General features: G+C 74.7%; 2 protein-coding genes across 10 annotated transcripts; one reads left to right on the top strand and one right to left on the bottom strand.

Moving 5' to 3' along the window:
* Nucleotides 1-225: 225 nt before the first annotated feature.
* Nucleotides 226-17,189, bottom strand: MAST3 (microtubule associated serine/threonine kinase 3). 9 transcript variants are annotated; one of them, XM_070058991.1, is made up of 27 exons: nt 17,034-17,189; nt 13,421-13,452; nt 9,956-10,044; nt 9,763-9,832; nt 9,408-9,486; nt 8,985-9,142; nt 8,644-8,719; nt 8,084-8,293; nt 7,827-7,928; nt 7,552-7,684; nt 7,119-7,180; nt 6,879-6,964; nt 6,234-6,442; nt 5,912-6,050; nt 5,611-5,743; nt 5,271-5,436; nt 5,053-5,154; nt 4,764-4,886; nt 4,438-4,544; nt 4,048-4,169; nt 3,663-3,922; nt 3,081-3,269; nt 2,769-2,989; nt 2,566-2,688; nt 2,165-2,301; nt 1,673-1,854; nt 226-1,563 (listed from the first exon to the last, which is right to left on the bottom strand). In XM_070058991.1, the coding sequence occupies exons 1-27, from the start codon at nt 17,172-17,174 to the stop codon at nt 1,016-1,018; spliced, it is 3,999 nt and encodes a 1,332-aa protein (XP_069915092.1). In that variant the 5' UTR covers nt 17,175-17,189; the 3' UTR covers nt 226-1,015. The 9 variants fall into 9 exon arrangements, with proteins under 9 accessions (XP_069915092.1, XP_069915093.1, XP_069915094.1 ...); XM_070058992.1 differs by lacking the exon at nt 17,034-17,189 and adding an exon at nt 15,529-15,607; XM_070058993.1 differs by lacking the exon at nt 17,034-17,189 and adding an exon at nt 15,529-15,607 and having other exon boundaries at nt 3,714-3,922.
* On the top strand, nt 15,656-23,803 carry IL12RB1 (interleukin 12 receptor subunit beta 1). Its single transcript, XM_070058999.1, has 17 exons — nt 15,656-16,209; nt 17,076-17,157; nt 17,508-17,567; nt 18,182-18,305; nt 18,639-18,802; nt 18,930-19,066; nt 19,170-19,203; nt 19,468-19,593; nt 19,910-19,992; nt 20,324-20,552; nt 20,633-20,785; nt 21,217-21,354; nt 21,572-21,724; nt 22,139-22,270; nt 22,535-22,631; nt 22,815-22,896; nt 23,262-23,803. Exons 2-17 carry the CDS (start codon nt 17,109-17,111, stop codon nt 23,436-23,438), a joined length of 1,938 nt encoding a protein of 645 aa, XP_069915100.1. The 5' UTR covers nt 15,656-16,209; nt 17,076-17,108; the 3' UTR covers nt 23,439-23,803.
* The last annotated feature ends 894 nt before the right edge of the window (nt 23,804-24,697 follow it).

Genomic DNA, 24,697 nt, shown 5'->3' with positions numbered 1-24,697 from the left:
AAGCCCGGATGGGACCCTGCGCTCCCGGAAATGCCGCTGACGCGCGCAGGGGGCGTGGCCGAGGGATGCCGAGCGCGTCCGGAAAGACCCGAGCGCGCTCGGGCCGCGCACTGCATTCTGGCACCGTTGGAACCAACCCCTGGCGCCCGGAGCAGCCTCGCGCGAACTCCTATGCAGCCTTCACGGCCCACCCGTGGCCCCCACCAAGGCAGACACGGACCCCCGTTTGTAAATGCGGCTTTTATTCGCGGCCAGCTCCAGGCATGGTGGGGGGTGGCGTCTCATGCATAGCTGGGTCTAACCTCCAACACCAGGCGTGGGCTGGGTGGGCGGGGGTCTCGGAGGGGTGCGGGGCGGGCAGCAGCGTCTCTCGGGCCCGCTCTGGCTGGGGCTGCACTCGGACCCCCCTCTCCTGCGACCCCGCCCCACGGCCTGGCTGAGGCTCCGGGCTGCTAGGACGGCGCCTGGCTGACCCGCGCGACCACCCCTGCCCCTGCCCGGCGGCGGGGAAGAAGCATCGCAAGCCGCCCCTGAGCCCCTGCGCTCTGTCTCGGACTGGATGGGGACGCCCAGGCTCGGGCGTGGGAAAGCCCCGTCCCCGAGCCACGCGCCGGACAGCGAGTCAGACACATCAAGGGGGGGGTTGCCAATCACTCGGGCCCCGCCCCAGCCCGGGACGCACCTGCCCCTGCCCACTGCTGAGACCCTCAAGGCGGCCGGGGCGCAGCAGGGCGTGGGGGCAGGGACCCCCGGGCTCCCGCCCACCTCGGGCCCAGGGCGCGGGATGCGGTGAAGCCACAGCGGGCGCGGACACAAGGGCGCGCGCGGACAGACGGGGCGTCATCCAAAGTGCGTTGTCCCGGCCCGCGGGGCGGGGGCGGGGGCGGGGCCGGGGCCAGCGGCGCGGGGGCGGGGCGCAGCCTGCCTATTGCTTATAAAAAAGTAATAAATTAATCGCAGGGCCTGGGTCCGGGGATCCTCGGGGTCTCCCGCCTCGCACGTGCCGCGGGGCCACTCAGTGCCGCCCCGCGGGCCCGGGGGCGCCCTCCACGGCGATGCGCGGCACCGCGGCCCCGGGCGCCTCCTGCGGGGGCAGGTCGGGGGGCTCGTCAGGGGGCTCCTCGGGGGGCTCGTCGAAGCTCACTTCCTGCACCGCCTCCTGCTTCTTGAAGGAGTCGCGGCGCTCGGACAGGTGCAGCCGCCGCATGACCACGAGCTCCGAGTCCGGCCGCTCGCCGGCGCCCAGCTTGTCGGCCGACTGGCCCCGGCGCAGCAGCCGCGGGGAGCGCGCGGGCCCGGGCAGCGGCGAGGGCGCGCGCGGCGGGCCGGCCAGCGGCGACGGCGGGATGCTGCTCGTGGACTTGCGGCGCCCAGCCTTGTGGCGCGGCGGCCCCAGCTTGGCGGCCAGGCCGTGCAGCGAGCTGGGCCGGGCGTGGTGGCCGCCGCCCGGGGACGCGGGGCTGCTGGAGCCCGGGGAGCCGCTGGGCGGGGACGCGCTGTCTGTGGACGGCAGGGCCCGGGTCAGCGCTGCCGGCGCCTTGGGGCCACCGGCCACGTCCGGACCTGCAAACACCGGGAGCTGGAAAACTCCCGCTCACTCGCCGGAGCCCTACCTCCCAGGCCCTCGCCCCTAGGAAGCCCCCGCCCCTGCCGGGCCGCCCCGCTCACGCACCTGCGGCGGCGTCGGGGGCGGGGCTGCGGCTGGGCGTGGTGGGGCTGGGGGAGAGGCTGTGGGTGGGCGAGCCGGGCAGGCTCTCGCTGGACGACAGCGAGTGGTGGAGGCCGGAGGAGAAGCTGCGGCTGGTCTGCAGCACGGACGCCTGCTTCGAGAGCTTCTTAAACAGCGACTTCCGCCTGGGGGGGCGACAGACGGGGGTTCCCGACGGCCCGCCCCCGACAGCGCAGCCCGCCCCAGCACGCAAACCCTGCCCCCAGCAGGCAAACCCTGCCCACACCGTATCCCAACCCCGCCCCTGAGCCCCCAACACCGCCCCCAGAATGCAAACCCCGCCCCCGACCCAGCCCCGACGGCGACAACCACGCCCCAACACCCCAAACCCTACCCTCATTATGCAATCCCCGCCCCCATGGGTTAAACCCCGCCCCCAGCGTCCTCCAAGCCCCGCCCCCGAGGCGCCGCTCGAGCATGCGCGGTTCCACCCACCTGTCCTGAGTCTCACGCCGCCGGCCCCGCTTGCCCCTCCGCGCCAGGCGGCCCCTGGCCACGTTCTTCCGGGCGGGGCCCACCTTGATGGACGTGTTCTCAAGCGCCGTGGTCCGCAGCGAGATCTTGTTGCCGCTCTGCGGGGGGGAGGGTGATGGGCCCCGGGCGCCAGGGTCGCGGGGGTCACAGCCCCCACTGCGCATGCGCCCGCATAGCCCCCTCCTCCCTCCTGTCACTCCCGGAGTGAACGACCCGCCCATAATGCCCACCCGATGGAGCCCAGCCCCCCAGGGAGCCGAGTGTAGGGGGAGACGGACGCCCCAGGCCCCACGGGGCAGGACGGATCCGCAGGGGGCCAGGCGCGCGGGCACCCGGGAGGGCTTCCTGCAAGAGGCGGGTACCTTGAGCAGCAGCTCCACCACGTCCCTGTGCACCAGGCCCAGCACCGACTCCCCGTTGACGTGCGTGACCAGGTCCCCGGCTCGAAGGCCCGCCTCCTGGGCGGGGCTTCCCTCCTCCACGCTCTGGGGGGACACGGGGGTCAGAGGACCGACCCCCGGGACCCCGGCCCCCCCCGTCCCCCGGGACCCCCACCCCCACTCACCCAGACTACGTGGTGCACCGCGTAGACGTCGCTGTCGCCCATGTAGACGCGGATGGCCCGCAGGCTGAAGCCGTATTTCTTGCCCGAGCTCTGGATGACCACGGGCGGCCGCGGGCTGCCGCACACGGGCCAGGGGTCGCGGCTGGGCGAGGAGTCACGCGAGGAGGGGTTGGAGGACAGCGAGCGCGGAGACAGCGGGCTCAGGGGGCCGGTGCCATCGTCTGCGGGCGGGGGGCGCGGGGTCAAGGCCACCACCGCCGGCCCCTGACCCCAGCCGCCGCCCCCTGCCCCCGGCCGCCACCCCCGCCGCACCTGCGGTGACGATGAGCGACAGGGCCGACACCGACGCCGACTTGGGCACGCGGCCTGCGCTGCCCCCCGCCTTGTCTCTCGGGCCCCCCGGGCGGCGGCCCCGGCCCGCGTCCAGGGCCCGCGGCGTGGAGTGCCGGGTGCCGGTGCTGTTGCTGCGCAGGCGCGCGTGGCTGAGCGCGGCGGGGTCGGCTGCGGATGGGCGGGGCGGGGCGTCAGCCTGACTCAGCCCCTCTGCGCCTGCACGGGCCGCACGCACCTCCCTCCCCGGGAGAGGCTGACGCCCAGGGGCCCCAGGTCCCCGCTGTCCGAGAGCCTCGGCTAGGGGCCAGCGCAGGGCAAGAAACCACTGATACGGACGCGGGTTCGAGTCCCGGCTTCGCCTCCGACCCGGCTCCCTGCTGAGGCACCTGGGCCCCTGCACCTGTGTGGGAGACCCGGATGGAGCTCCTGGCTCCTGCCTGGCCCAGCCCTGGCCATTGCGGCCATTTGGGGAGTGAACCAGCAGATGGAGATCTCTCCCCCTCCCCCTCTTTCAAATCAGTAAGTCATTTTAAACTCCTGGGTAGCTGGAGAACTACTCACCCTCGAAACCCTTCTCCAATAGCCCCGCCCCCTCCCCGGGGCCCCACCCACCAGAGAGGCTGGAGGGCGTGGCTGGCGGCGGGGGCTCAGGCTCGCCCAGCACGAAGACCGGCCGCGCGGGCCCCTCGTCCTCCGAGGAGAAGGCAAACTTGGGCATGGCGTCCACGCTGACCGCGCTCGGGACGCTCGGGCTGGGGCCGCGCTCGGGCTGGGACGAAGGCGAGGGTCCGGAGGGACCCGAGGGCGCCCAGGACCGCAGGCTGCGGGGAAAAGCAGGCGTCGGCTTCGCCCCGTGGACGGAGAAGGCGCCAGCCCTGGCCCTGCCCCGTGTTCCGGGCGGCAGCGGCCCTCCGCCCCGGGACCCCGGGCAGCCCCAGGCCTGTACCGGATGTCAGTGCTCAGCCGGCGGCCGCCCGCGCCCTCGGCCTCCTCCCGATCCTCGCTGAAGCTCCTCTCCGCGAAGCCGGGGCCTTGCTGCACGGCCAGGAACTCCGAGCTGCTGTAGACCTGGAGGGATCAGAGGACCCGAGTGGAGCCGGCGGCCGCCCAGCTGCAGCCGGGAGAAGAGCGGGAGACCCGGATGGAGCTCCGTGGGGCCCTGCACCTGCGTGGGAGACCCGGGTGCAGCTCCTGGCTTCGGCCTTGGCCGGCTGGGAGCTCCGAGCCCGCACACCGGAGCTCGCTCTCCCCTGCTCTCCCTCGCCCCCCCTCCGCCTCCTGCGTGAGGCAGGCGACCCCTCGCAGCAGGGACACAGGCCCGCGCGGCCCTGCGCACCTTGCTAAAACGGTGGGAGCAGGACGAGAACTGCGGGATCTCGGCCGACGACTCCTCGTCGTTGGTGTCCTCGTCCGAGCCCAGGTGGCGGTACCGCTCCGAGCGCGCTGCGGGCGACACAGGGAAGGGGTCTCCCGAAGGCAGGCGCTGCCCGTGCGACGGCCCGGGGGTCCGCCCGGTACAAGCCCAGAGCCCGGAACTGGACGGGCTGAGGGAGGATCCCCTGGGTCCTGCGTCCACACAGGGGAGGCCCGCCAGGCGGCGAGAGTCCCGCCCCATCCTGCTGTCACTGCAGGCCCCGCCCCAGCGCCGCCCCCGTCACTCACTGTCGAAGTAGCTGGTGTCATCCTCGGCCTCGAGCTGCGGGACAAACTCAGCCTTGTGGCGCAGGAGCCCCGCCCAGTCCAGGGCCCAGAAGAAGGCGTGCGCCTTCACCTCGTGCGCGCCACCTGCGTGCGCATGCGCGGGTCAGGAGGCCATGGGTCCAGCCTCCAGCCCCACCCCCAGACTCCAGCCCCGCCCCAGGCCCCGCTGCACCCCCCGCGCTCACCCGTGCCCAGTGGGTCCAACCTGGCCCTGCCCACAGCCCCGCCCACTGCCCCGGCCCACGCTCACCCGTGCCCAGCCGGTCCAGCGGGCTCTGGCGCAGCAGCCGGGTGATGAGGTCCTGGGCGTCGGCCGGGAGGGCGTCGTCCCCCTCCGGCCACACGATCTCGTCTGGAGCGGGCGCAGGGCCGGGTTCAGGTCCAGGGCGGGGATGGGTCCCGGGGTCCCGGTGGGTCCCACCCTGCCCATGGGTCCCGGTGGGCCCTGCTCCCGCCGCCGGCACGCACCGCTGACCACCTGGCCGAACAGCTCCTCGGGCGTGTCCCCGAAGAACGGCACGCAGCCCACCAGGAACTCGTAGAGCACCACGCCCATGGCCCACCAGTCCACCGGCTTCCCGTAGCCCTGGCGGAAGATGACCTCGGGCGCGATGTACTCGGGCGTGCCGCACACCTGCGCGGGTGCGGGGGAAACTGAGGCCGGGGCGCAGGGGGGTGCTGCAGGGCTGGGGCGGGGCTCGGACCACACAGGCCCAGCCACGCCTCTCAGGCCCCAACCCGACCAGCCACCACGCCCCTCCCCTCTCAGGCCCCGCCCACCCTGGCCTGCCCACCACGCCCGGCCCACCTGCTTATCCACGAACTCGCGGGCGTCCTTCTCGATGTGGCCCTCATACAGGTTGGCGGCCATGCTCATGAGCCCAATCTTGGACAGGCCGAAGTCCGTGAGCTTGATGTGGCCCAGGGAGGTGATCAGGAGGCTGGGGGGGGTGGCGGGGGCTCAGGCCGGGGAGGGGGTGTGGGCCCCGCCTCCGCCCAGGAGCCTGGGATCCTGGACAGAGCCTCCTGTGTGGGGCTGAGCGCCTGCTGTGTGCAGCCACAGCGCCACCCCACGCGGCCCCGCCCCTCGCCCCGGCCCCGCCCCTCACTTGTCCGGCTTGAGGTCCCGGTGCACGATGCCGTAGTTGTGCAGGTACTCGAGCGCCAGCACCGTCTCGGCGAAGTACATGCGCGCCATGTCCACGGGCAGCGGGCCCATGTGCTTGAGCAGGGAGGCGCAGTCGCCGCCTGGGGGGGGCGGGGGCTCAGGCCACGCCCAGTGCTGCCCGGCCCCACCCCCTGCTCACTCAGCCCTGCCAGGGCCGCCCGTGCACCTTCCGGGTACTCTAGCACCATGCAAAACCCGCCCCTCACCCCACCCCCGCCCTGTGCCCGCCTGGCCCCGCCCCGTGCCCGCCTGGCCCCGCCCACCTTCCACGTACTCCAGCACCATGCACAGGTGGCGGCGCGTCTCGAAGGAGCAGAAGAGGCCGACGACGAAGGGGTTCTCGGCGAAGGTGAGGATGTCGCGCTCCACGAATACCTGCTGGATCTGGTTCCGCAGTGCCAGGTTCTGCTTGTTGATCTTCTTGAGGGCGAAGCGCTGGCGCGACTCGCGGTGCCGCACGAGGTACACGGCGCTGCGGGCGGGGGCGAGTGATGGGGCGGGGCTGGGGCCGGGGGTGGTGGTTGACGGGGCGGGCCAGGGGGCAGGGGGCGCTGTGGGTGGGGCGAGTGACACGGCTGGGGTGAGGGCGTGGGCGGGGCCGGGCCAGGGGGCAGGGGGCGCTGTGGGAGGGGGGCGAGTGAGGGAGCTGGGGCTGAGGGCGGGGGTGGGTGCGGGAGGTAGCTGACGGGGCGGCCAGGGGGTGCCAGGCCAGGGGCGGGGGGGGCCGGGCCAGGGAGCCGCACGGCGCCGACACCCACCCCGCACCGGGCCACCACCTGCCGCGGGGTCCTGGTCTCCACCTCCCAGCCCTGGGAGTCCTCAACCCAGGGGCTGAGGCAGGGGCTGCCCAAGCCTCAGTCTTCCCGCAGCCATCTGAGAAAGGGGGCCGCAGGGGACGGAACACTCACCCGTAGGCCCCGTTGCTGATGAGTTTGATGGTCTCAAAGTCGCTCTCGCAAGGCTTCCTCCGGGATGGGCCCAGCAGGGCCGGCCTCTGGGCAGGGGGAGAGCGGGCTCAGGGCCCCGCCCAGTAAGGAGCAGGCCCCGCCCAGTGCAGAGCTGGCCCCGCCCTGCCTGCCCCAGGTCCCAGCTGCTGTTGGACTCCCTTCCTCTTACCCAGGCTCCAGCCCCGCCCACCTCCTGCTCACCTCCGGGGACTCGGGGGCTGGGGGCTGCGTCCCGGCGTCGAGCTGACCCAGGGGCGGGATCTCTGCGGGACGGGGGCGGGGCATGAACAGGGTCCCTCAGCCTGGCCCCGCCCACACCGGAAGCCCCCCGGAGCCTCCAGGGCTGGGCACGGGGGTCTCCTCAGCACCCAACCCCGCGGTCGCACTCAGCAGTGGTACGGAACCTTCTAGAAGGGCGAGTGGGCAGCCCCCACCACAGCCTCGGCCACACCTGGCCAGGGAGCCCAGCCCGAGCCCATTTCCCCCATGGCCAGCGCGGCGCCCACGACACCCAGGCATCCGGGTTCGAGCCCCAGGCCCCAGCTCGCTGCCGCCCCAGGTCCCCGGATGGAGCCCCAGACCCCGGCCGGCGCGGGCACCCTGCTCGCTGCCGTCCCCGCAGCCCGGTCCTCACCCTCCAGCGGGTCCCTGGTCAGTCCCAGCTGCCCGATGATGTAGCGGGGCAGGTCCGCGCCGACGCCCTGCCCCTCGCGCGCCTGGCCCTCAGCCGCCTCCAGCAGGTGGTAGAACTCCTCAGGGTCGAACTCCTGGGGGGAGCGGTCAGCCAGGCCTCGGCTGCGCGCAGGGCCCTGCACGCACCAGGCCCCGGGCCCCACGCCCCGCACGCGCCCGCACTGCACGCACCAGGCCCCGGGCCCCACGCCCCGCACGTGCCCCCACTGCACGCACCAGGCACTCCAGCAGCCGCGCCGGCCGCGCGATGATGATCAGCAGCTTCCGCACGAGCTGCACAATGACGCCGACGTCCGCGCTGTCCGAACGCTCGTGGGCCTGGGGAGGCGGGGCCGTCGGCGGGGGCGGGGCCTCACGGGGAGCGCCCGCCCAACCAGGTAGCTCAGGCCCCTCCCCACCCAGGCCCCACCCCATGCCCTGCCCCGCCTACCCAGCCAGGCCCCGCCCCCGCCTCAGGCCCCGCCCCCGCGCACCTCCTGCAGCAGCCTCTCCAGCTTGTCCTGCATCTCCAGGAAGTAGCGGGAGGTGACCAGGGCCTCGGCCGACTTGGCCAGGCAGTCGCGCGCCAACTCGGCGATCTGGTGCTGCACGAAGCCCAGGACGCCGTCGGCCAGGGCCAGCCGGGCGCCGGGCGCCGCGGCCGCCAGGAACTCCCGCAAGCGGCCCTCCATCTGTGCTGTGGCCTGGCGGGAGACGGGGTCAGGGGTCAGGGGCCAGGCTGGGGGACGGGGGACGCAGTACGGGTGTCGGGGCCGGGCCAGGCTGGGGGACGGGGGTCAGGGGCCAAGCCGAGGGACAGGGGGACGGAGCCAGGGGTCAGGGGCCAGGGCCAGGAGTCGGGCCGGGGGACAGGGGCTGCACTACGGGTGTCAGGGGCCAGGCCAAGCCGGTGGACGGGGGTCAGGGCTAGGGGCCAGAGGCCCGAGGCGCGGACCAGGCTGCAGGAGCTGGGTGCACCGTGGCGAAGTCACCGCTAGGGGCGCCCGCGGCACCAGCCCTGCCGCCTGCGCATGCGCACCCGGGAGGCGCCCACCTTGGGGAAGCGCTCCCGGTACACGTGGTTCATCATCACGATCTCGTTGTCCACGGAGCCGGTGGCACGGCCCGGGCTGCGGGGGGGGGGGGGGGGGTTCAGCGTGAGGCGCGGTGTCGAGCCCGAGGAGGGGGTCGTGCCCAGGGAGTGGGCTCTGGACGGGGGTGGGGGTCTGGGCCAGGGAGAGGGCTCTGGGCTGGAGGGGTGGGCTCTGGGGCCAGGATGGGGAGGCCTCTGCCGAGGGAGGCTCTGGGCCGGGGAGGAGGCTCTGGGTTGGAGGGGTGGGCTCTGGGCCCAGGACAGGGGTGGGGGGCCTCTGGCGGGGGGTGGTCAGGCCACACCTGAGGCTGCGGGACCGGGGCCGCAGGCGCGGCGAACGCCCGCCCTCGTCATCCGCCACGCTCTCCGAGCTCCGGAAGTGCTTGGACAGGAAGTGTAGCTCATCAGGCGTGGGCTGGAACGGGAGCTGGTGCAGCCGCTCCCGGGAGGACGAGCTGGACTGGGGGGCGGCAGGGGGTCAGCACCGCGCCAGGACCGCAGCGCCCCCCGCGCCCGGGCTGGCCGACTCGCGCCCAGCTCCTGTGCATCCCGTACAACCCCACCTCCCATGCCCCCCTGCCCGCCCCCGGAGCCCCGGGCCCCCAGTCCAGGTCCTGGCGGCCCCCGAGCTGGGTTCTCCGGGGCCTGGAGGGGCAGCCTGGACTTTTGCTGAGTGAATAAGCAATCGACACTTGGGGGAATCCCGCGGACATCTCCCCGGTTACCGAGACGGTGGAGCTGGGCGTGTTGGTGCCATAGCCAGAGGACGGGAGAGAGGCGAGGGACCACCTCCTGCCGTCGGCCCTGTGGGAGAGACAGGACTGTGGGCGGAGGCCGGGCAGAGCGAGCCCGCTGTGCGCTGCCTCCAGGGAGCCCTCCCGGACTGCAGCAGCCACCCGACCAGGCCTCGTGCCCGGCACGGTATACAGCAGGCGTCCCATAAGTCCGCAAACGCTCAGTGGAGCAACTTTCCCAGGGCGGCCCGGGGTGGGCGTGGGGCGTGGCTACCGAGGGGAGGGGACAGGTCGGCAGCGCGCATGGCCGCCCCAGCCCCCCACTCCCGACAAGGGGCCCACTCACCTGCGGGCGAAGGGCAAGCCGAGGGCACCAGCGGCCGAGAGGTTCCGGGGGCTGTCCAGGGGGCTACCGCCTGCGGGGCGAGGCCAGAGCAGGGGCGGGGTCAGAACAGGGGGCGGGGTCAGAACAGCGGGGCAGGGGCGGGGTCGGCGTCCCCGGCCCCCCAACCCCGCACTCACCCTCGCCCCGCACTCACCTGTGGGCACCGACAGCGGCGACAGCGGCCGCGACAGCGTGGGCGACGGCGTTCCGACCACCAGGCTCCGGCGGCTCCCGCTGCGGCAGCTGCGGGGTAGGGGGCGCTGAGCGCGGGGACCCCGGCCCGCCCCAGGGCAGGACGGGAAGTGGTGGACAGACCCCAGCCCGCCCGGCGTTCAAGGCCCTGCGTGCCCACGCGGCCTCACGGTGGACTCCGCGCTCCGCCCGGGGCCGGGAGCACCGGCCAAGCAGGCGGGCATGGACGGACCCTGGCCCCAACCTCAGGCAGCCCCGGCCGGCGCGGGGACGACCCCCAAGTAACACGCAGGTGGAACCCGGCCACGGCCCAGGGACGCGGGAGACACAGGGCCCCCCAGGACCCTCCAGCCCAGGACCCCCAAGACCCCCCAGCCTAGGGAAGCTGGGAGACAGGGGACCCCCAGGACCCAGGGATATGGAGACACAAGGGCCCCAAGACCCCACAGCCAAGGGACGTGGAAGACACAAGGACCCCCAAGACCCCCTGGCCCCCAAGACCCCCAGGGCCCAGGGATGTGGGAGACACAGGGCCCCCAAGACCCCCAGCCCAGGGCCCCCAAGAACCCCCGGCCCAGGGCCCCCAGACCCTCCCGCCCAGGCCCCCCAGACCCCATGGCCCGGGCCCCCCAAGACCCCAGGGCTCGGGGACGCTGCACAGCAGCCCCCCACGCCCCGCCCACGGTTGCCTGGCAACCGCCGCTCCCGCCGCGCGCTCCGCCCCCTCCCTCCGCCAACGCAGCTCCGCAGCTGCACCGGGCGGGTGGGGGGAGCAGAAACGGCGCCCCCCGCCCCGGCAGGCAGGCGAGGTCAGCCCACCGCAGGGAAGGGGCGCCCCGGGCCTGGCCCCCCTCCCGGCCGGCGACACTCAAGGTCCGAACGGGGCTTATCCCAAGCCCCAGCTGCGCCCATTTCGCGGACGGGGACACCGAGGCCGGGCCGGGCCCAGCCACAGCCCACGGGCGCAGAAGCTAAAGCGAGAACCGATCTCAGCTTCCTGCCCACCCCCTGGCCACATCCGCCCCCTCCCGGGACAGCCGCGTGCTCCGCCTCCGACCCCGACCTCCCCAGCTTCCACTGAGCGCCCACTGTTTACCCCAGCCCCCCCAGGTCTGCCAGGGCCCAGGACGCGGCGGGAGAATTAGAAATCAGGCGGCGGGCGGAGGCGAGGTCTGAGCTCTGCCTGCGGATCGGGGTCGGAGCCCCGCGCTCGCCCCTGAGACCCGAGACCCCAGCCCGCCCGCCACCAGCAGCCCCGGTGCGAACCCAGCTAGAGCCCACGAGACCCCGCCCACCCAGAGACCCCCGCCCGCCCCGCGCCCCGATGTGACCCCGCGGCGCCGCCGAGACCCCCGCCCGCCCCGCGCCCCCCGCACCTCTTGGAGCGCTGCAGCAGCGCGCCCTTGGCCAGGCGGCTCCGGGGCCCGGGCGCCGCCGCCGTCCAGCAGCTGGGGTCCGACATGGCGCCGCCGCCCGAGGCCCGGACCCCGCGAGCCGCGCAGGGCGGGAGGCGCCGCCGCGGGGCTGCGCGGGGCCGCGCGGGGCCAGCGAGGAGGAAGCGCGCGCCGGAGTCGGAGCTCCGCCCACACGGAGGCGGGGCCGGTGCGGCCGGGGGCAGGGCCTGGGCGAGGCGGGGCCAGCAAGGAGGAAGTGGGCGCCGGAGCTGGGGAGCCCCACCCACAAGGGGCGGAGCCTGGGCGTGGCCAGCGAGGAGGAAGTGGGCGCTGGAGCTGGGGAGCTCCACCCACATGGGGCGGGGCCGGGGCGGCCGGGGACAGGGACAGCGAAGAGGAAGCGAGCCGGCAGTGGGCGGGGCGCTGACAGGGCGGGGGCGTGGCGTTGCCAGGGCCGCGGGCAGGGGGCGGGGCGTTGCCAGGGCTCTGGGCGAATGGGCACAAGGCGGGCGCCGCTACAGTCGGCGGGGCGGGGTCGGCTGCCGCTCGCCCCCCGCGCCCTGCGCGGGGTCCCGTCTCCTCGCTCCAGACTCGGCCCCCGCCGACCCCGCCCCAGCGCCCCAGACCCCAGGGGCCGCCAGGGCCGGCGTGGCCGCAGCCTGTGTTCCCTACTGCGCCATGGTCTGAGCCGGCTCCAGCACCCCCGGGCCGGGGCAGGGCCCGTGCGCGGCCGGAGGGCCCGGCGGGGGCCAGGGCTCCCCCAGGAGGGGCCACCGCGAGCCGGACGCAGGGGCGCCGGTTCGAGAGAGACCCGGCCGGTGCACTTCCCGGCTGGCTCCCTGCCCAGCAGCCCCGCACCCGCGTGGGAGACCCGGATGGAGCTGCAGCTCCCGGCCCAGCCCTGGCCCCGGGGCGCGGGAGCGTGCAGGGGGCCGGGGTCCGGGGTCCGGGGTCCGGGACGGATTCCTCCCCGCAGGCGCGGAGTGACGGCCTGGCTCGCCCGTGGCGGCGACTCTGCTGCCCCCTGCTGGTGGCCGTGGGCCCTGCAGCGCCCTCCGCACCAGCTCCGCGCCGCGCCCACTCCCCTCTTCCCCTGGGGCGGGGTCCTCGTGGCCTCGGTTCCTCCCTAGAGACCCCGGCCCGGGAACCCGGACCCTGGATCTCCCTAGGAGAGCTGGGGGGCTTCACCGAGCTGCGCCCCCGAGACCCCGGGTCCCGGTCCCATCTCGGCTCTCGCAGGCCCTGGGAGCGGCAGTGAGGGCCCAGGCACTGGAGTGACCGAAGGACGGGGGCGCGCCCTCCCTTCCCCACCCCGGCGGGGCCCCTTTAACCGTCCACTCGCCCCGGCCCCCGGCGCACGGTCGGTCCCGTCTACTCCCCACTAGCCGCTAGCGGCTGACTCGCACTAGCGTGTGAATGACTGACAGACACCCGCCCTGGGCCTCGGGTGCAGGGAGGCCTGGGCGGTCCGCGGCATGGCCCAACCCCCGATGGCTTCCTCCCGGGAACAGGGCCCCGGGTATACAGCCGGCGCTCAACGGGTCCTGGGAACCCTGCACCTGTCGGTCAGCTGTCACTCACCTGCCGGGGCTGCGGGTGCCCGGAGACAGAGGCCGCCCCCCGACCCTGACGACCCTGACCTGGGCCCACGCTGGTGACCCCGGAGGACTCCCCGGTGGCGGCGGCGCGGGTGGTGGGGAGCGGGCTTGGAGCAAAGGACCCAGCTCGTGCATCCGGGACCCCGAGGTGCATCCAGCCCCCAACTCAGGCAGACACGGACCCCGAAGGCGGGCTGGCCACACTGCCACTGGACAGGAGCATTCTGGGAACTCCACAGGCAGGGTCCTCAGGGACTTGAGCTGATCCGAGAGGGGTGAGCACCCCACGACAGTGGGAGGGGCTCGTGCCAGGCCCCACCCCAACCTGTGCCCCGCCCCCGGCCCAGCGCGGGAGCATCCAAGTCGGCTGCCGTGGGTGGGGCTCCCGCTAGGCCCCACCCCTCCACGCGCCCCACCCTCCGGCCCCGCACTCACCCGCGTCCCCGGCGAGGCAGGCTCAGCTCCTTCTGTAACACAAGAACGGGGGTCACCCGGGAAGCCCCGCCCCTGTCCTCGGACCCTGACCCCGTCCCGCCCCCCGGACCACGCCCCCAGCCTCTGCACCTGCAGCGTCCAGGCCTCTACGGGAGGCCCCGCCCCCAGGGCTGCTGGCCCATTCTCCTGGCCGCACCGAGGTGCCACCCCCGTCTCTATTTTTGCCGCGCTGGGCTCAGGCTGCCCACGGCCCTGCAGGGCGGTCGCCATGGAAACCTCTGACGTCAGCGGCCCCGAAGCCAATCAGAAGGACCCAGGGCCGCAGTCTTGAATACCCCGGGACACAGGGCGCTCACTACTGCGCAGTGTCTCCTCCCGACCTCTGTGCTCTGGGCTCAGCGGACAGCCTGCGCCTGGACACTGGGGACCCAGCGCCGGACGTCGGGGCCCCGGACACGGGGGATACCCAGCGCCGGACGTGCCTGAGCCTGGACACGGGGGACCCAGCCGGACATCAGGGCTCACCGGCCCGGTGTCACCCTGACCCTGCCCAGTGACCTGCGGCCTCCGTGTCCGACGGGGGCGCTGGTGGGGGGTGGGGGTCAGGGCCGGACCTGGGCTCCGTGGCGCTGGCCACAGCACCCCCCCCGAATGTCCAGGGCTGGAGAGGCGAAGTAGGGGCACCCTGTGGGCCATGTGCCCAGGGCCACCCCCGCGCCATCTGCTTCCCAAACAAATGTGGGGAGGTCCCCAACCCCAAGGTCCCGTTTCTGGGCCCTCATTCCCCTAGGCCCCCATTTCTGGGCCCCCCATCTGTGCTCCAGCCCCATCGAGAGAGGTGGGGGGTTGGGGCCCCGGAGATGAGTAGTTCCCGAGGGCTTCCCGGAGGAGGAGAGCCCGCGGGGCCCAGTGCAGGCAGGGGTGCCCCCCTCCAGGAGACCAGGCGCGGCCCCCTGTCCCCAACCCCGACCCCGTCCGCGGTGACCGCTCGCGCTCAGGGCCCTGGAAAGCCGCACACTGGGCCCAGCCTAACCCGGGCCCTGGTCCTCGTCCCGCCCAACCCCGCCACCTGCCATTGGACGGACGCGACCCGCATTGGCCAATCAGCGCCCGACCCGGGGCTGCCGCTCAGCTTTATGAATAGGTTCTTTGACCTCCCGCCCGCCTCCGGGGCCGCTGATTGGCTCGCAGCAGCAGCCTGCCTCCTGATTAACTGGGGGGCGCCATGCCCCTTGAGGGGGGGTCTCCAGTCAGGCCCAGACCCGCGCGGGTTCGAGCTCCAGCTCCTCTGAGCCCCCCACTCAGCTGTCCCGCCCCGCCGCCCTTGGGGAGCCCTAACTCCCGGCTTCAGCACTGCCATGACCGCGGGTCAACAGGTGCGGCTCTCTGCCCCAGGGCCTTTGCACCTGTCGGCCGCTGCCCAGCATTCCCTGCGTCCCGGGTCAGGGGAGCACTGGCTGGGTCTGCGGTCCGTGAGGCCATCTGGGAAGCTTTGACACCCCCCCCCGCACCCCAGCAGCTGGCCCCTCTCTGACGTCAGCCGCGCCCCCATTGCCTCGCCGGGGGCGGCGTCACTATTTTCAGAGGCCGAAGGCGGGGCTGGCGCGGAGCTGGGGCTGCGGGCAGAGCGGCCCCCCCAGCTGCACCGCCCCCTCCAATGGCGCTGCCCCCGACGCCCTGGCTGGGGCCGGGGTCCTGGCTCCCCGCCACCCCGTACAGGGCGCCCCCCTTACCCGAGCCCCCCAGCGGCGCTGCGCAACCCTGGGGCCCCCCAGTCGCCGCCCTGGGGGCTGCAGACGGGGAAACTGAGGCTGGGGCTCCGCGGCCGCCGCTGTCCCCGCCCCGGCCCCCGGCCAAGACACTGGCCAAGCCACAGCCGCACCTGCCCGCCGCCCGCCGCCCCCCGCCCCCGCCCCCGGCCCCCTGCCTGCCGCCGTGGTCTCTCCCCGGCCCGGGACTGTGACCGCGGGCGCCACAGACGGCGGGCGAGGGGCTGCGCTGCTCGCGCCGGGCCGAGCGCCCCCGCCGACGGCTCCCGGCTGTCGCTCGGGGCCCGCGCCGCCCGCCCCCCGCCCCTCCCGCGCCCCCCGCCCCCGCCGGGGTCGCACCTGCAGCCCGCGGCGCCGCAGCAGGCTCGGCTCGTCCATCGCCGGTACCGCGCCGCCGGCCCCGCCCCCGGTCAGCTGACGCGCGCCGGCCCCGCCCCCTCGGTGGAGCAGGCCCCGCCCCTTCGGCCCCGCCTCTGGGCAGTGACCGCCCGCGGAATTCGGGGGCCTCGGAGCTGCTGGGTCCCCATTCTCCGGATGGAGCCACTGAGGCCCGGCGAGGTTCGCCCGCGTCCCGGGCCAGCAGCACGGCGGCCCCGGCCCCGTCCCCGAAACCAAGTTAACGAAGACCCTCGAGTCTCGCGTTTTTACTCTGGGAAGCGGACAGAGCCGCCGCCCGCTGCCCAAATGCGCGGGGCCCACGGCTGCATCCCGGTTTCCCAGGCCACAGGGCCGGATTCGAACCCGGGATCAGGCGGCCGGGCTGTGCCCCCCCAGGCCTCTCTGTGATTGGCCAGGTCGGCCGGCGGTCAACCAATCAGACGCTGCTCTGAGACTGCCTAGGACCCGGGGGCCGCGAGGCGGGCGGGAACGCCCCGGGGAGGGGTCCCAGGAGCCCCTCCCCGCCTCTAAGCTCCCGGCAAACTCCTATCCACGCCTCAACACCCGCTGTGGGAGCCCGGGGAGGCGGGGCCGGAAGCTCTGATTTCCGGGCGCTGGGGCCCTGTGGGACCGTGAGCAGAGGTAGGGGGGGCAGGGGAGAGGCTGGGCCAGGGCGTCTCCCAGGGACCCTGGCTTTGGGCCGGGGTCCTCCCTGCTCACCGCCCCCCCACCCACGGAGTCCCCGCCCATCTTCCAAAGCAGCCTTGGCCGAAACGCCTCCTCCAGGCAGCCCTTTGGTGCTAGCGCAGTGCACCGCAGCCCCCTGCCTCCCAGGAGTCCCTGATCCCCGGGGGGGTCTGCGCCCCACTGTGCCTCCCCCGCCCCCCGCCCGCCTCGCGGGTCGCGGCCCCGTCCACCCTGTGCCAGGCCCTGGACACTGCGTCTTTGTCCCCGGCAGCCCAGCTGCCCACGGAGCCCAGCGCCTGGGGGCGGGGCGGGGCCGGCGAGGCTGCACTTGCTGTCCCCCGCCCCCCGCCCGGGCCTCAGTTTCCCCAGCCGCCGCCCCCTCCCTGGACCGGGGAACCAGGACCCCCACCTCACCCACCCCACCCCCCGCCTCCGGGCTGTGGGTTGGCCGGTTCGCGCCGGTTCCTGCCTAGGGGAGGCTCCCTCAGACCAGACGGGGAGGAAATGACGGTGCCATCAGGGGCCCCAGAGATCTTTCTAGAATCCAGGCCATGCTGGGGAGGGGCGGGGCGCGCTGGGGAGGGGGCGTCCGGCGCCCGAGGACCCCAGGCGCGCTGAGGAGGGGGCTCCCGGCGCACGAGGACCCCAGGCGCGGGGGTCCGGCCGGGTTCGCGGGGCCCAGACCCCGACCCGCAGCACGGCTGCCCCCCGCGTGGGTTTGTGGTTGGTGAGCCGCCGCCGCCAGGCTGGCTTCCTGGGTTTCTCCGGCTCTGACGCACCCCGTGGTCCGTGACGCTCTTTCCGCTCCCTTTCTGGGTCAGTTTCCCGCGCTCGGCCGGGGGCTGCGGGGTCGCATGGAGCCGAGCCTCGGCCTCGTCTTCCTCCTGGCGCTGGGGCCCAGCGGTGAGTTCCCGCCCCATCCCCACCTCGGCTCCTGCTGAGGCTGGGGGCTGTCCGGGGCCTCGGTCTTTCCCTCCGTCAAATGGGAGACCGGAGCTCTAGGACGGGGCCTCCAGGGACCGGCGGAGGGGAGGGTGGGGGGGGCGTGGGTGAGCAGGTGGATGCATTGATTGACAGATGCCTACACCACTGGCAGCATGGCTGGGCTGATGGCCCGGTCAGTGGGCGGGTCAGAGGGGTGGGGATTGGGTGGGTGCGTGGTCCGCGTGGGGACTGGGTCGGTCGGTGGGTGGGGGCCGCGTGGCCGCGCAGGGCGCCGGGGGGGCCTCGCGGTCAGCTCTGGGTCTTCGCAGCCGCCTGCAGGAGCGGTGGGTGCTGCTACGAGGACCTTCCGTACCCCGACACTGACGCAGGTGAGGGGGCGCCTGGGGGCAGGGTCGCCCTGGGGGAGGGGGGTCCTGGGGGCAGGGGGCGTCCTGGGGGCGGGGTCGTCCTGGGGGAGGGGGGTCCTGGGGGCAGGGGGCTTCCTGGGGGCGGGGTCGTCCTGGGGGCGCGGTCGTCCTGGGGGAGGGGTCATCCTGGGGGAGGGTGGTGTCCTGGGGGCAGGGGACTTCCTGGGGGCGGGGTCGTCCTGGGGCGGGGTCCTTCTGGAGGCGGGGTCGTCCTGGGGCGGGGTCGTCCTGGGGCGGGGTCGTCCTGGGGGAGGGGGGGTCCTGGGGGCAGGGGGCTTCCTGGGGGCGGGGTCGTCCTGGGGCGGGGGTCATCCTGGGAGCCGGGTGTCCTGGGGGCGGGGTCGTCCTGGGACAAGGGAAGGGGTCGTCCTGGGATGGAGTCGTCCTGGGGGCGGGGGTCATCCTGGGAGCGGGTCGTCCTGGGGGCGGGGCGTCCTGGGGGCGGGGTCGTCCTGGGGGCGGGGGGAGTCCTGGGGGCGGGGGTCATCCTGGGAGCAGGTCGTCCTGGGGGCGGGGCGTCCTGGGAGCGGGGCGTCCTGGGGCCCACGTCATTCTCCTCTCCTCCCACACCCCAGAGTCGCCCCCAGACCCCCCCTCGGGCCCCAGGGACCTGAGCTGCTACCGCGTCCCCGGCGCGGGCTATGAGTGCACCTGGCGCTACGCGGGGCCGGCGGGGGCACAGCACTACCTGCGGAGCTGGTGAGCGGGGCGACTTCGGCCCAGACCCCCGACACCCGCCCACCTCCCCAAAGCCCTGACGCCCGCCCGGGAGGCGGGGTGGGGGGTGTGGCCGGGGCCGGCGGGGCGCAGCACTACCTGTGGAGCCGGTGAGCAGGGCGACCCCGCCCACCCTCCACAATCCCCGCCCACCTCCCCAAACGCCCGCACCCGCGTCCTGACACCTGCTCGAGAGGCGGGGTGGGGAGACCCCCCAGGGGGCGCGGCTAGGGGCGTGGTCTGAGCGTGGCCGGGCCGGGAGGGCGTGGCCGGGAGGCTCCCGCCGCTGCGCCCCTAACCCCGCCGCGCCCCCAGCCTCCGGCGCTGCTGCTACTTCGCTGCGGGCTCGGCCACGCGCGTGCAGTTCTCGGACCAGGACGGGGTGCGCGTGCTCGACGCCGTCTCGCTCTGGGTGGAGACGCGCGTGGCCAACCGCACGGAGAGATCGGCGCACGTGACGCTGCGGCTGCACGGCTGGGGTGAGCGGGGGCGGGGCGGGGCGGGGCCAAGCCAGGCAGGGCGGGGCCAGGCAGGAGGGGCATGGCCATCCAGGGTAGACAGGGGCGGGGCCAGGCAGTCGCTCACCCCGCCCCACCCCGCCCCCAGTCAGGTACGACCCCCCTCTGGGAGACCCCCGACTGCTGAGGACCAAGGGGCGCCTGCGCATAGAGTGGCCGGCAGCCGACTCCGAGCCCTCAGAGTTGCAGTTCCGCCGCCGGACCCCGGGCAGCCCTTGGGAGGTGGTGAGTCCCCGCCCGCCTGCCACGACCCCGCCCAGTTCCCCCGCTCGCCCCACCCACGACCCTCACCCAGGCCACGACCTCTGCCCCTGCGCTCTCGTTCCAGGGCGACTGCGGCCCGCAGCAGGATGCCGACTCCGGTGAGTGCACACAGTGGGCGCCGGATGTGTGCGGGCCCTGGGCAAGGAGTGGCCGCTGGGGTGGGCGGCGCGGGTCATGCGGGCTGCCTCGAAGACAGTTGGCATCTAATGTGGGCACGGCAGTCTGAGTCCAGCCCGGAGGCTGACCGCGCCTGTCCCTGCACTGGCCCCACGGCCTGCACACAGCCCCGTACACAGGTGGCGTCTAATGCGTGCATGGCGGTCTGAGTCCAGCCTGGAGGCTGACCGCACTGCCGCCCCCAGAGTCCTGCGAGTGCCCCCTGGAGGCGGCCGCGGCCCAGGAGGTGCAGGTGCGGCGTCGGCGTCTGCGGTCGGGGGCCCCGGGTGGCCCTTGGAGCAGCTGGAGCGCCCCCGTGTGCGTGCCGCCGGGTGAGCGACTGCGAAGGCACGGGGCGGGGCCAGGGCTGGTGTGGGCGTGGCATGGGCGGAGCGAGGGATGGGCGGCATGGGGCGGAGCCTGGCGAAGGCACGGGGCGGGGCGGGGCTTGTAGGGGTGGGGCGTGGGCATGGTAGGGTGGAGAAAGGGGCGGGACGGGCCTGGCCCTCCGCACGCTCCCTGGGAGCTGTCAGCCGGGGTCCCGCAGGGTCGGCCGCGGAGGTCGGCGCGGGGGTCGCCCCAGGGAGGGGAAGGGGCTCCGCCGCGGCCCTGGGCTCAGCGCCCCTGCCTGTGCCCCCACCCCCACAGAGGAGCTCCCCAAGCCCGCAATTTGGCCGAGCGTGGAGCCGCTGGGCCCGGACGGGAGGAGGCGGCTGAGCCTGCAGGGGGAGGTACGGGGGGGGGGCGGAGGGCGCAGGGCGCAGGCTGGGTCAGTGCCGCGGTGCGCAGGGGCGGGGTGCACGGGCTGGGGGTCGTGAGTGTGGGCGGCCGGGGCGGTGGTGGGGTCCGCGGGTCCCGGGGCCGGGGTCAGTGCCACGGGCGGGGGGCAGGGGGCAGAGAGAAGGAGGGGCCCTCCATCCCCTGGTTCACGCCCCAGGTGGCCCCACTGGCCAGGGCTGGGCCAGGAGCCTCATCCGGGTCCCACACCAGTGCACGGGCCTGTGCACCCCCAGGCCGCCTCCTCCGCGCCAGCAGCCGCGCCCACCCCCCTGCTCTCCGCAGCCGCCCCCGCTAGAGCTCCCGGCCGGCTGCCGCGGGCCCGCCCCTGTCTCCTACGTGGTCCGGCTCCGCATGCTGTCCTGCCCGTGCCAGCCGAACCCCGCCCGGACCCTGCGCCTGGACCGGAGGCTGCTGCTCGCCGCCGCCGCCTACAACCTCACGCTCGTGGCCCAGCACCGCCTGGGCCCGCGCCCCGGCCAGAGCTGGCACATCCCGGCGGACACGGGCACGGGTACGGGGGGCGGAGCGGGAGGGGAGGAGGCAGGGAGGGGCGGCTCAGGCCACAGCCCCAGCTCAGCCCCGCCTGCCCAGCCCTAGGCCTGCGGAACGTCAGCGTGGACGCCCACGGGACCACCCTGCGCTGGGCGGCCCGCGCCCCCGGCACCACCTACTGCATCGAGTGGCGGCCGCTCCTGGACTCCCGCGCGGCCGGCTGCAGGCTGTGGGCTGAGAGCGCGGGCACAGGTACGGCCGCTGTGCTCCCGGTCCTGACCAGCAGGGGGCGCGCGCGCGACCTCCGGCGCCCCAGGCCACCGGTCCCGCCGCTGTGCTCCTGGCCCCGACCGGCAGGGGGCGCAGAGCGAGGTTCCCGGAGCCGTAAAACCTGAGCCGCCGCGCAGGCCGCTGGGAGCCGGCGGGTGCTAGGACGGGGGCCGGGGCCAGGGTTGGGATGGCCCACGGGCTGCCGCCACTCTCCATCCTCCTCTGCCTCTTCCTCCTCGCCCCCGGCTGACACCGGCCCTGTTGCCCCCATAAGCTCGGGCAGGGCGGGGCTCGGCTGCTGACAGGCCTGGGAGGGGCGCTGTGGCTAGGGCTTTGCAGCCCGAGTAGGAGCTCTCTGTCCGGTGGTTGCTGGCCAGGGGCAGTGGTCCTCAGGCCCCCACCTGTCCACTCAGCGACCCACAGCTGGAGCCCGGGAGCCGGGGATCTGTGGCAGGAGCGGTGCTACCTTGTGACCGTCCTGGCGTCCTTGCGGCCCCAGAAGCCCACGGCATGGTCCACGGTGCTGGCCACGCACATCTTCGGTGGCAATGGTGAGGCGGGGCAGGGGTCTGGGAGGGGGCGTGGCGGGGGTCTGGAGGAGTGGGGCGTCTGGGAGGGGGTGGGGCTGGGCGGGGAGGGGGCCAGGTGCCTGGGCGGGGATCTGTGAGGGGGTCTGGGAGGGACCGGGCCCTGTGTGAGCCCGGCTCTGGGTCGGCTCCCGGCTGCGCTGCCCGTCCTGACCACCAGGGGCCGCCCGCCCGCCCGCAGCCTCCCGCGCGGGGACGCCGGCCCGCGTCTCCCTGCGGACCCTGGGCGGTGGCGTGGTCACCGTGCGCTGGGCACCGTCGGCGCTGGGCGGCTGCCCTGGCGTCCTAGAGCGCTACGTGGTGCGCCTGCGCGAGGACGGCGGCCGCGTGTGGGGTAAGCGGGCGTGGGCGGGGCTGGGAGGCTGGGGCAGTGAGCTGTGTGGTGTGGGGGGGTCCCAGGTGGTGGGTGGGGCTGGGGCGGGCTGGGAGGCGGGTCCGGGTGGGGCTGGGGCGGGGCTGGGGGGCGGGGCCAGGGCGGGGCTGGGAGGCTGGGGCAGTGAGCTGTGTGGTGTGGGGGGAGTCCCAGGTGGTGGGTGGGGCTGGGGCGGGCTGGGAGGCGGGTCCGGGTGGGGCTGAGGCCGGTCCCGGGGCGGGGCTGGGGCGGGGCTGGGAGGCTGGGGCAGTGAGCTGCCGTGTGGCGTCCCCCGGCCCCGGTGCTGGGGGCGGAGGTGGGTCGGTTCCGGGGCGGGCTGGAGGACCCCCGTGTTCAGAGCGCCCCCGGCCCTCAGCCCGCCCCGCCCGCCCCCAGAGTGGCCCCAGGACCCTGCCCTGACCGAGCGCACGCTCCGCGGCCTGCAGGCCGGCGCCTACGTGGTGCAGGTGCGGGCGGACACCGCGTGGCTGCAGGGCGCCTGGACGCAGCCCCAGCGCTTCCGCCTCGGTGAGTGCGGGGTCCACCCGGCATGCACAGCGTGCACAGCGCGGGACCCTCCCCGCCCCTCCCCCGCCCTCCCCGCCTCTCCGTCCTTGTTCTCGAACTCCTCTTCGTCCTGCAAATCCCAAATCCCGGCGTCCGCGCTGAAGGACGGCACCGCCCCAGCCAATGAGGCCCGGCGGGGGCGGGCGTCCACGCTTTCAGCCAATGAGGCCCGGCGGAGGCGGGCGTTGGCTCTGACGGACGGCCCCGCCCCCGGCTCTCCCGCAGCCCCACCACACCCCGCACCCGTCCCCGTCCTCGCTGCCCTGGGCGGCTTCCTGGGCGTCGTGGTCCTGGGCGTCCTCGTGCTCCGCGGCCTGAGCAGGTGACCGGGGCGCGAGGCCGAGGCTGGGGGGGCTTGGACACTGGCCCTGGGGGACCCCTCCCCAAATCCCCGCCCCTGGGACCCCGTCCCCCACCCCGGGCACCGGGACCCCCGATCCCCCCACCGCCTGCCCAATGGGACCCCCATGCCCCGCCCCCGGCCTGACCCCCGCCACGCCCCCAGGGCCTCCCGACTCCTGTGCCCCCCACTGCCCACGCCCGGCGCCAGCTCCGCCACGCAGCTCCCCGGCACCCTGGGGCAGCAGGTACGGGGCTTCACTTCCGGTCACGGCTCGTGGGAGCAGGGAGGGGCTCCAGCGGGGGCGGGGCCAGGTGGGGCTGGACCTAGGGCAGGGGTGAGGCTGACCCAGGGGTGGGGCCTGAGCGGGGCTGGACCCAGAGCTCCGCCTCCCGCCACCCTGTCCAGTTCCCCCAGCTGCCAGCGCCAAAAAAGCTCCCAGGGCCCTCGCTGATTGGCCCAGCTCGGGTCCGAGGTCCACCCCTGAGCCAATGGCTGAGCCACAGGGGCTGGCGCGCTCTGATTGGCCAGGCCGGGGTCCTGCACCCTTGGCCAGCCCTATGATCGGGCCAGGCCTGTGTGGACGGGGAGACAGGGCCCCTCTCTCTCCAGACTTGGCTGTGGAGCAGCCCGGCGGACTTCCCAGAAGAGGTGTCCCCACAGCAGGCCCTGGTGGTCGAGATGGCTCAGGACGAGAGCGAGGGGCTGGAGGTGCCCGGCGGAGCTGCCGAGCCGACCCTGGACACATGCGGCCACCATGAGGCCGAGGTCGCAGGACCGCCGGCCTGAAGGCCACTGCCGATGGAAACCCCAGCCGGGTATTGAGCGCCTGCTGTATACCCAGCCCGTCCTCAGCAGGTGCAGGGCTCGGCTTTCACGGCGGGGCCCCAGTGCCCCCCCAGCCCCTCTTCCCTGGGCGGGAACCCTGAGACCGCCGGGAAGCGGTAGCTGCGCCTGGTGGGCGGCCCTGGCCTTGGCCTGTTTGGGGCGGGGGAGCTGGGAGTGGAGGCTGCAGGGGCTTCGGGGGATCCCAGGGCCCCGCCACAGCCAAAGCATCTCCCCAGCCTCAGTTTGCCGGCCCATGAAATGGGCCTGGTGGGGAGGGGTCTCAGCCTTTAATAAACCCGTCTGCTCTCGGGCCGTGTGCTCCCAGATCCCCAGATGGCCTAGGAAGTCACTCATTCATTCACTCACTCACTCACTCATTGATTCCGCAGACCCAGCTGAGGCCTCGCACCCACCTGCCCATGCAGGCGGCGCCAATTCCCTGCCTCGGCCGCCAGGGGGCAGCAGCGGGTCGTGCACAGCCCAGGGCCCGGCTCCGTCCCAGCCCCGCCCATGCCCGGGTCGCCAGCCAATCCCGCGTTTCCATTCGCACTGACCTGGACCCGGGCGCTGTGGCTCCGCTCCCGCCCTGCCGTCCCCAGAGGGGCTGGGCCAGGGGCTCAGCCCAGGACCCCCGGGGGTGGGGGACCCGGCCCAGGCGCCCGCCGGCGGACGCTGGAGCAGCCACAGCCCAGGCGCGGACGCAGCCCCGCGGGCAGGGACCTGTGCTGGGATGGGGGTGCGCGGCGCTCCGGCTGGGCCCGGGGCGCCCCATCCCCGCCGTGGGGGGCCGCGGGCCTGGGTCCCGCCGAGCCTGGACCCCCACGCGTGTCCTGGGTCCTGCGTGGGCTGCTGAGACGTGATGGCTGCGGGGGCGGCCCAGGTGCCCGGGCCCTGCGCCCCGTGGGAGACCAGGATGGGGTTCCCCGCCCCGGCCAGGCTCGGACAGAGCTGACGCCGGACCGGACCGTGGCTCGGCCAGCGCCCCGGGCAGTGACCGCGCAGCCCTGGCCCAGCCCGCGCCGGCTCAGTCCCCGCCCCCCAGTTTACTCACATCCCATAGGGAGCAGCTGTTCAATTTATTTAAGGTTTAATTGGAGGCGGCAGGGACAGAGCGAGGTCTCCCATCCGCTGGTTAACTCCCGAATGGCACAAAGCCGGAGCCAGGAGCTCCAGCCGGGTCTCCCGCGCAGGTGCAGGGGCCCAAACACGTGGGCCATCTT

This window comes from Oryctolagus cuniculus, chromosome 16 (genome assembly GCF_964237555.1).
Source record: "Oryctolagus cuniculus chromosome 16, mOryCun1.1, whole genome shotgun sequence".
Classification (NCBI taxonomy): Eukaryota; Metazoa; Chordata; class Mammalia; order Lagomorpha; family Leporidae; genus Oryctolagus; species Oryctolagus cuniculus.
The sequence above is the reverse complement of the archived record's forward strand: the minus strand, read 5'-3'. Positions and strand labels throughout refer to the sequence as shown.

Excerpts from the sequence above, each read along its gene's own strand:
- IL12RB1 (XM_070058999.1), top strand. The coding sequence starts at position 17,109 with ATGGAGCCGAGCCTCGGCCTCGTCTTCCTCCTGGCGCTGGGGCCCAGC. Across the intron at positions 19,067-19,169 it reads CGGGCAGCCCTTGGGAGGTG|GGCGACTGCGGCCCGCAGCA; the intron begins GTGAGTCCCCGC and ends CTCTCGTTCCAG. Across the intron at positions 21,725-22,138 it reads GGACGGCGGCCGCGTGTGGG|AGTGGCCCCAGGACCCTGCC; the intron begins GTAAGCGGGCGT and ends GCCCGCCCCCAG.
- MAST3 (XM_070058991.1), bottom strand. The coding sequence starts at position 17,174 with ATGGGGCGGGAACTCACCGCTGGGCCCCAGCGCCAGGAGGAAGACGAG. Across the intron at positions 8,294-8,643 it reads ACCGGGAGCGCTTCCCCAAG|GCCACAGCACAGATGGAGGG; the intron begins GTGGGCGCCTCC and ends GTCTCCCGCCAG. Across the intron at positions 7,685-7,826 it reads CGCGGCTGCTGGAGTGCCTG|GAGTTCGACCCTGAGGAGTT; the intron begins GTGCGTGCAGTG and ends CGCTCCCCCCAG.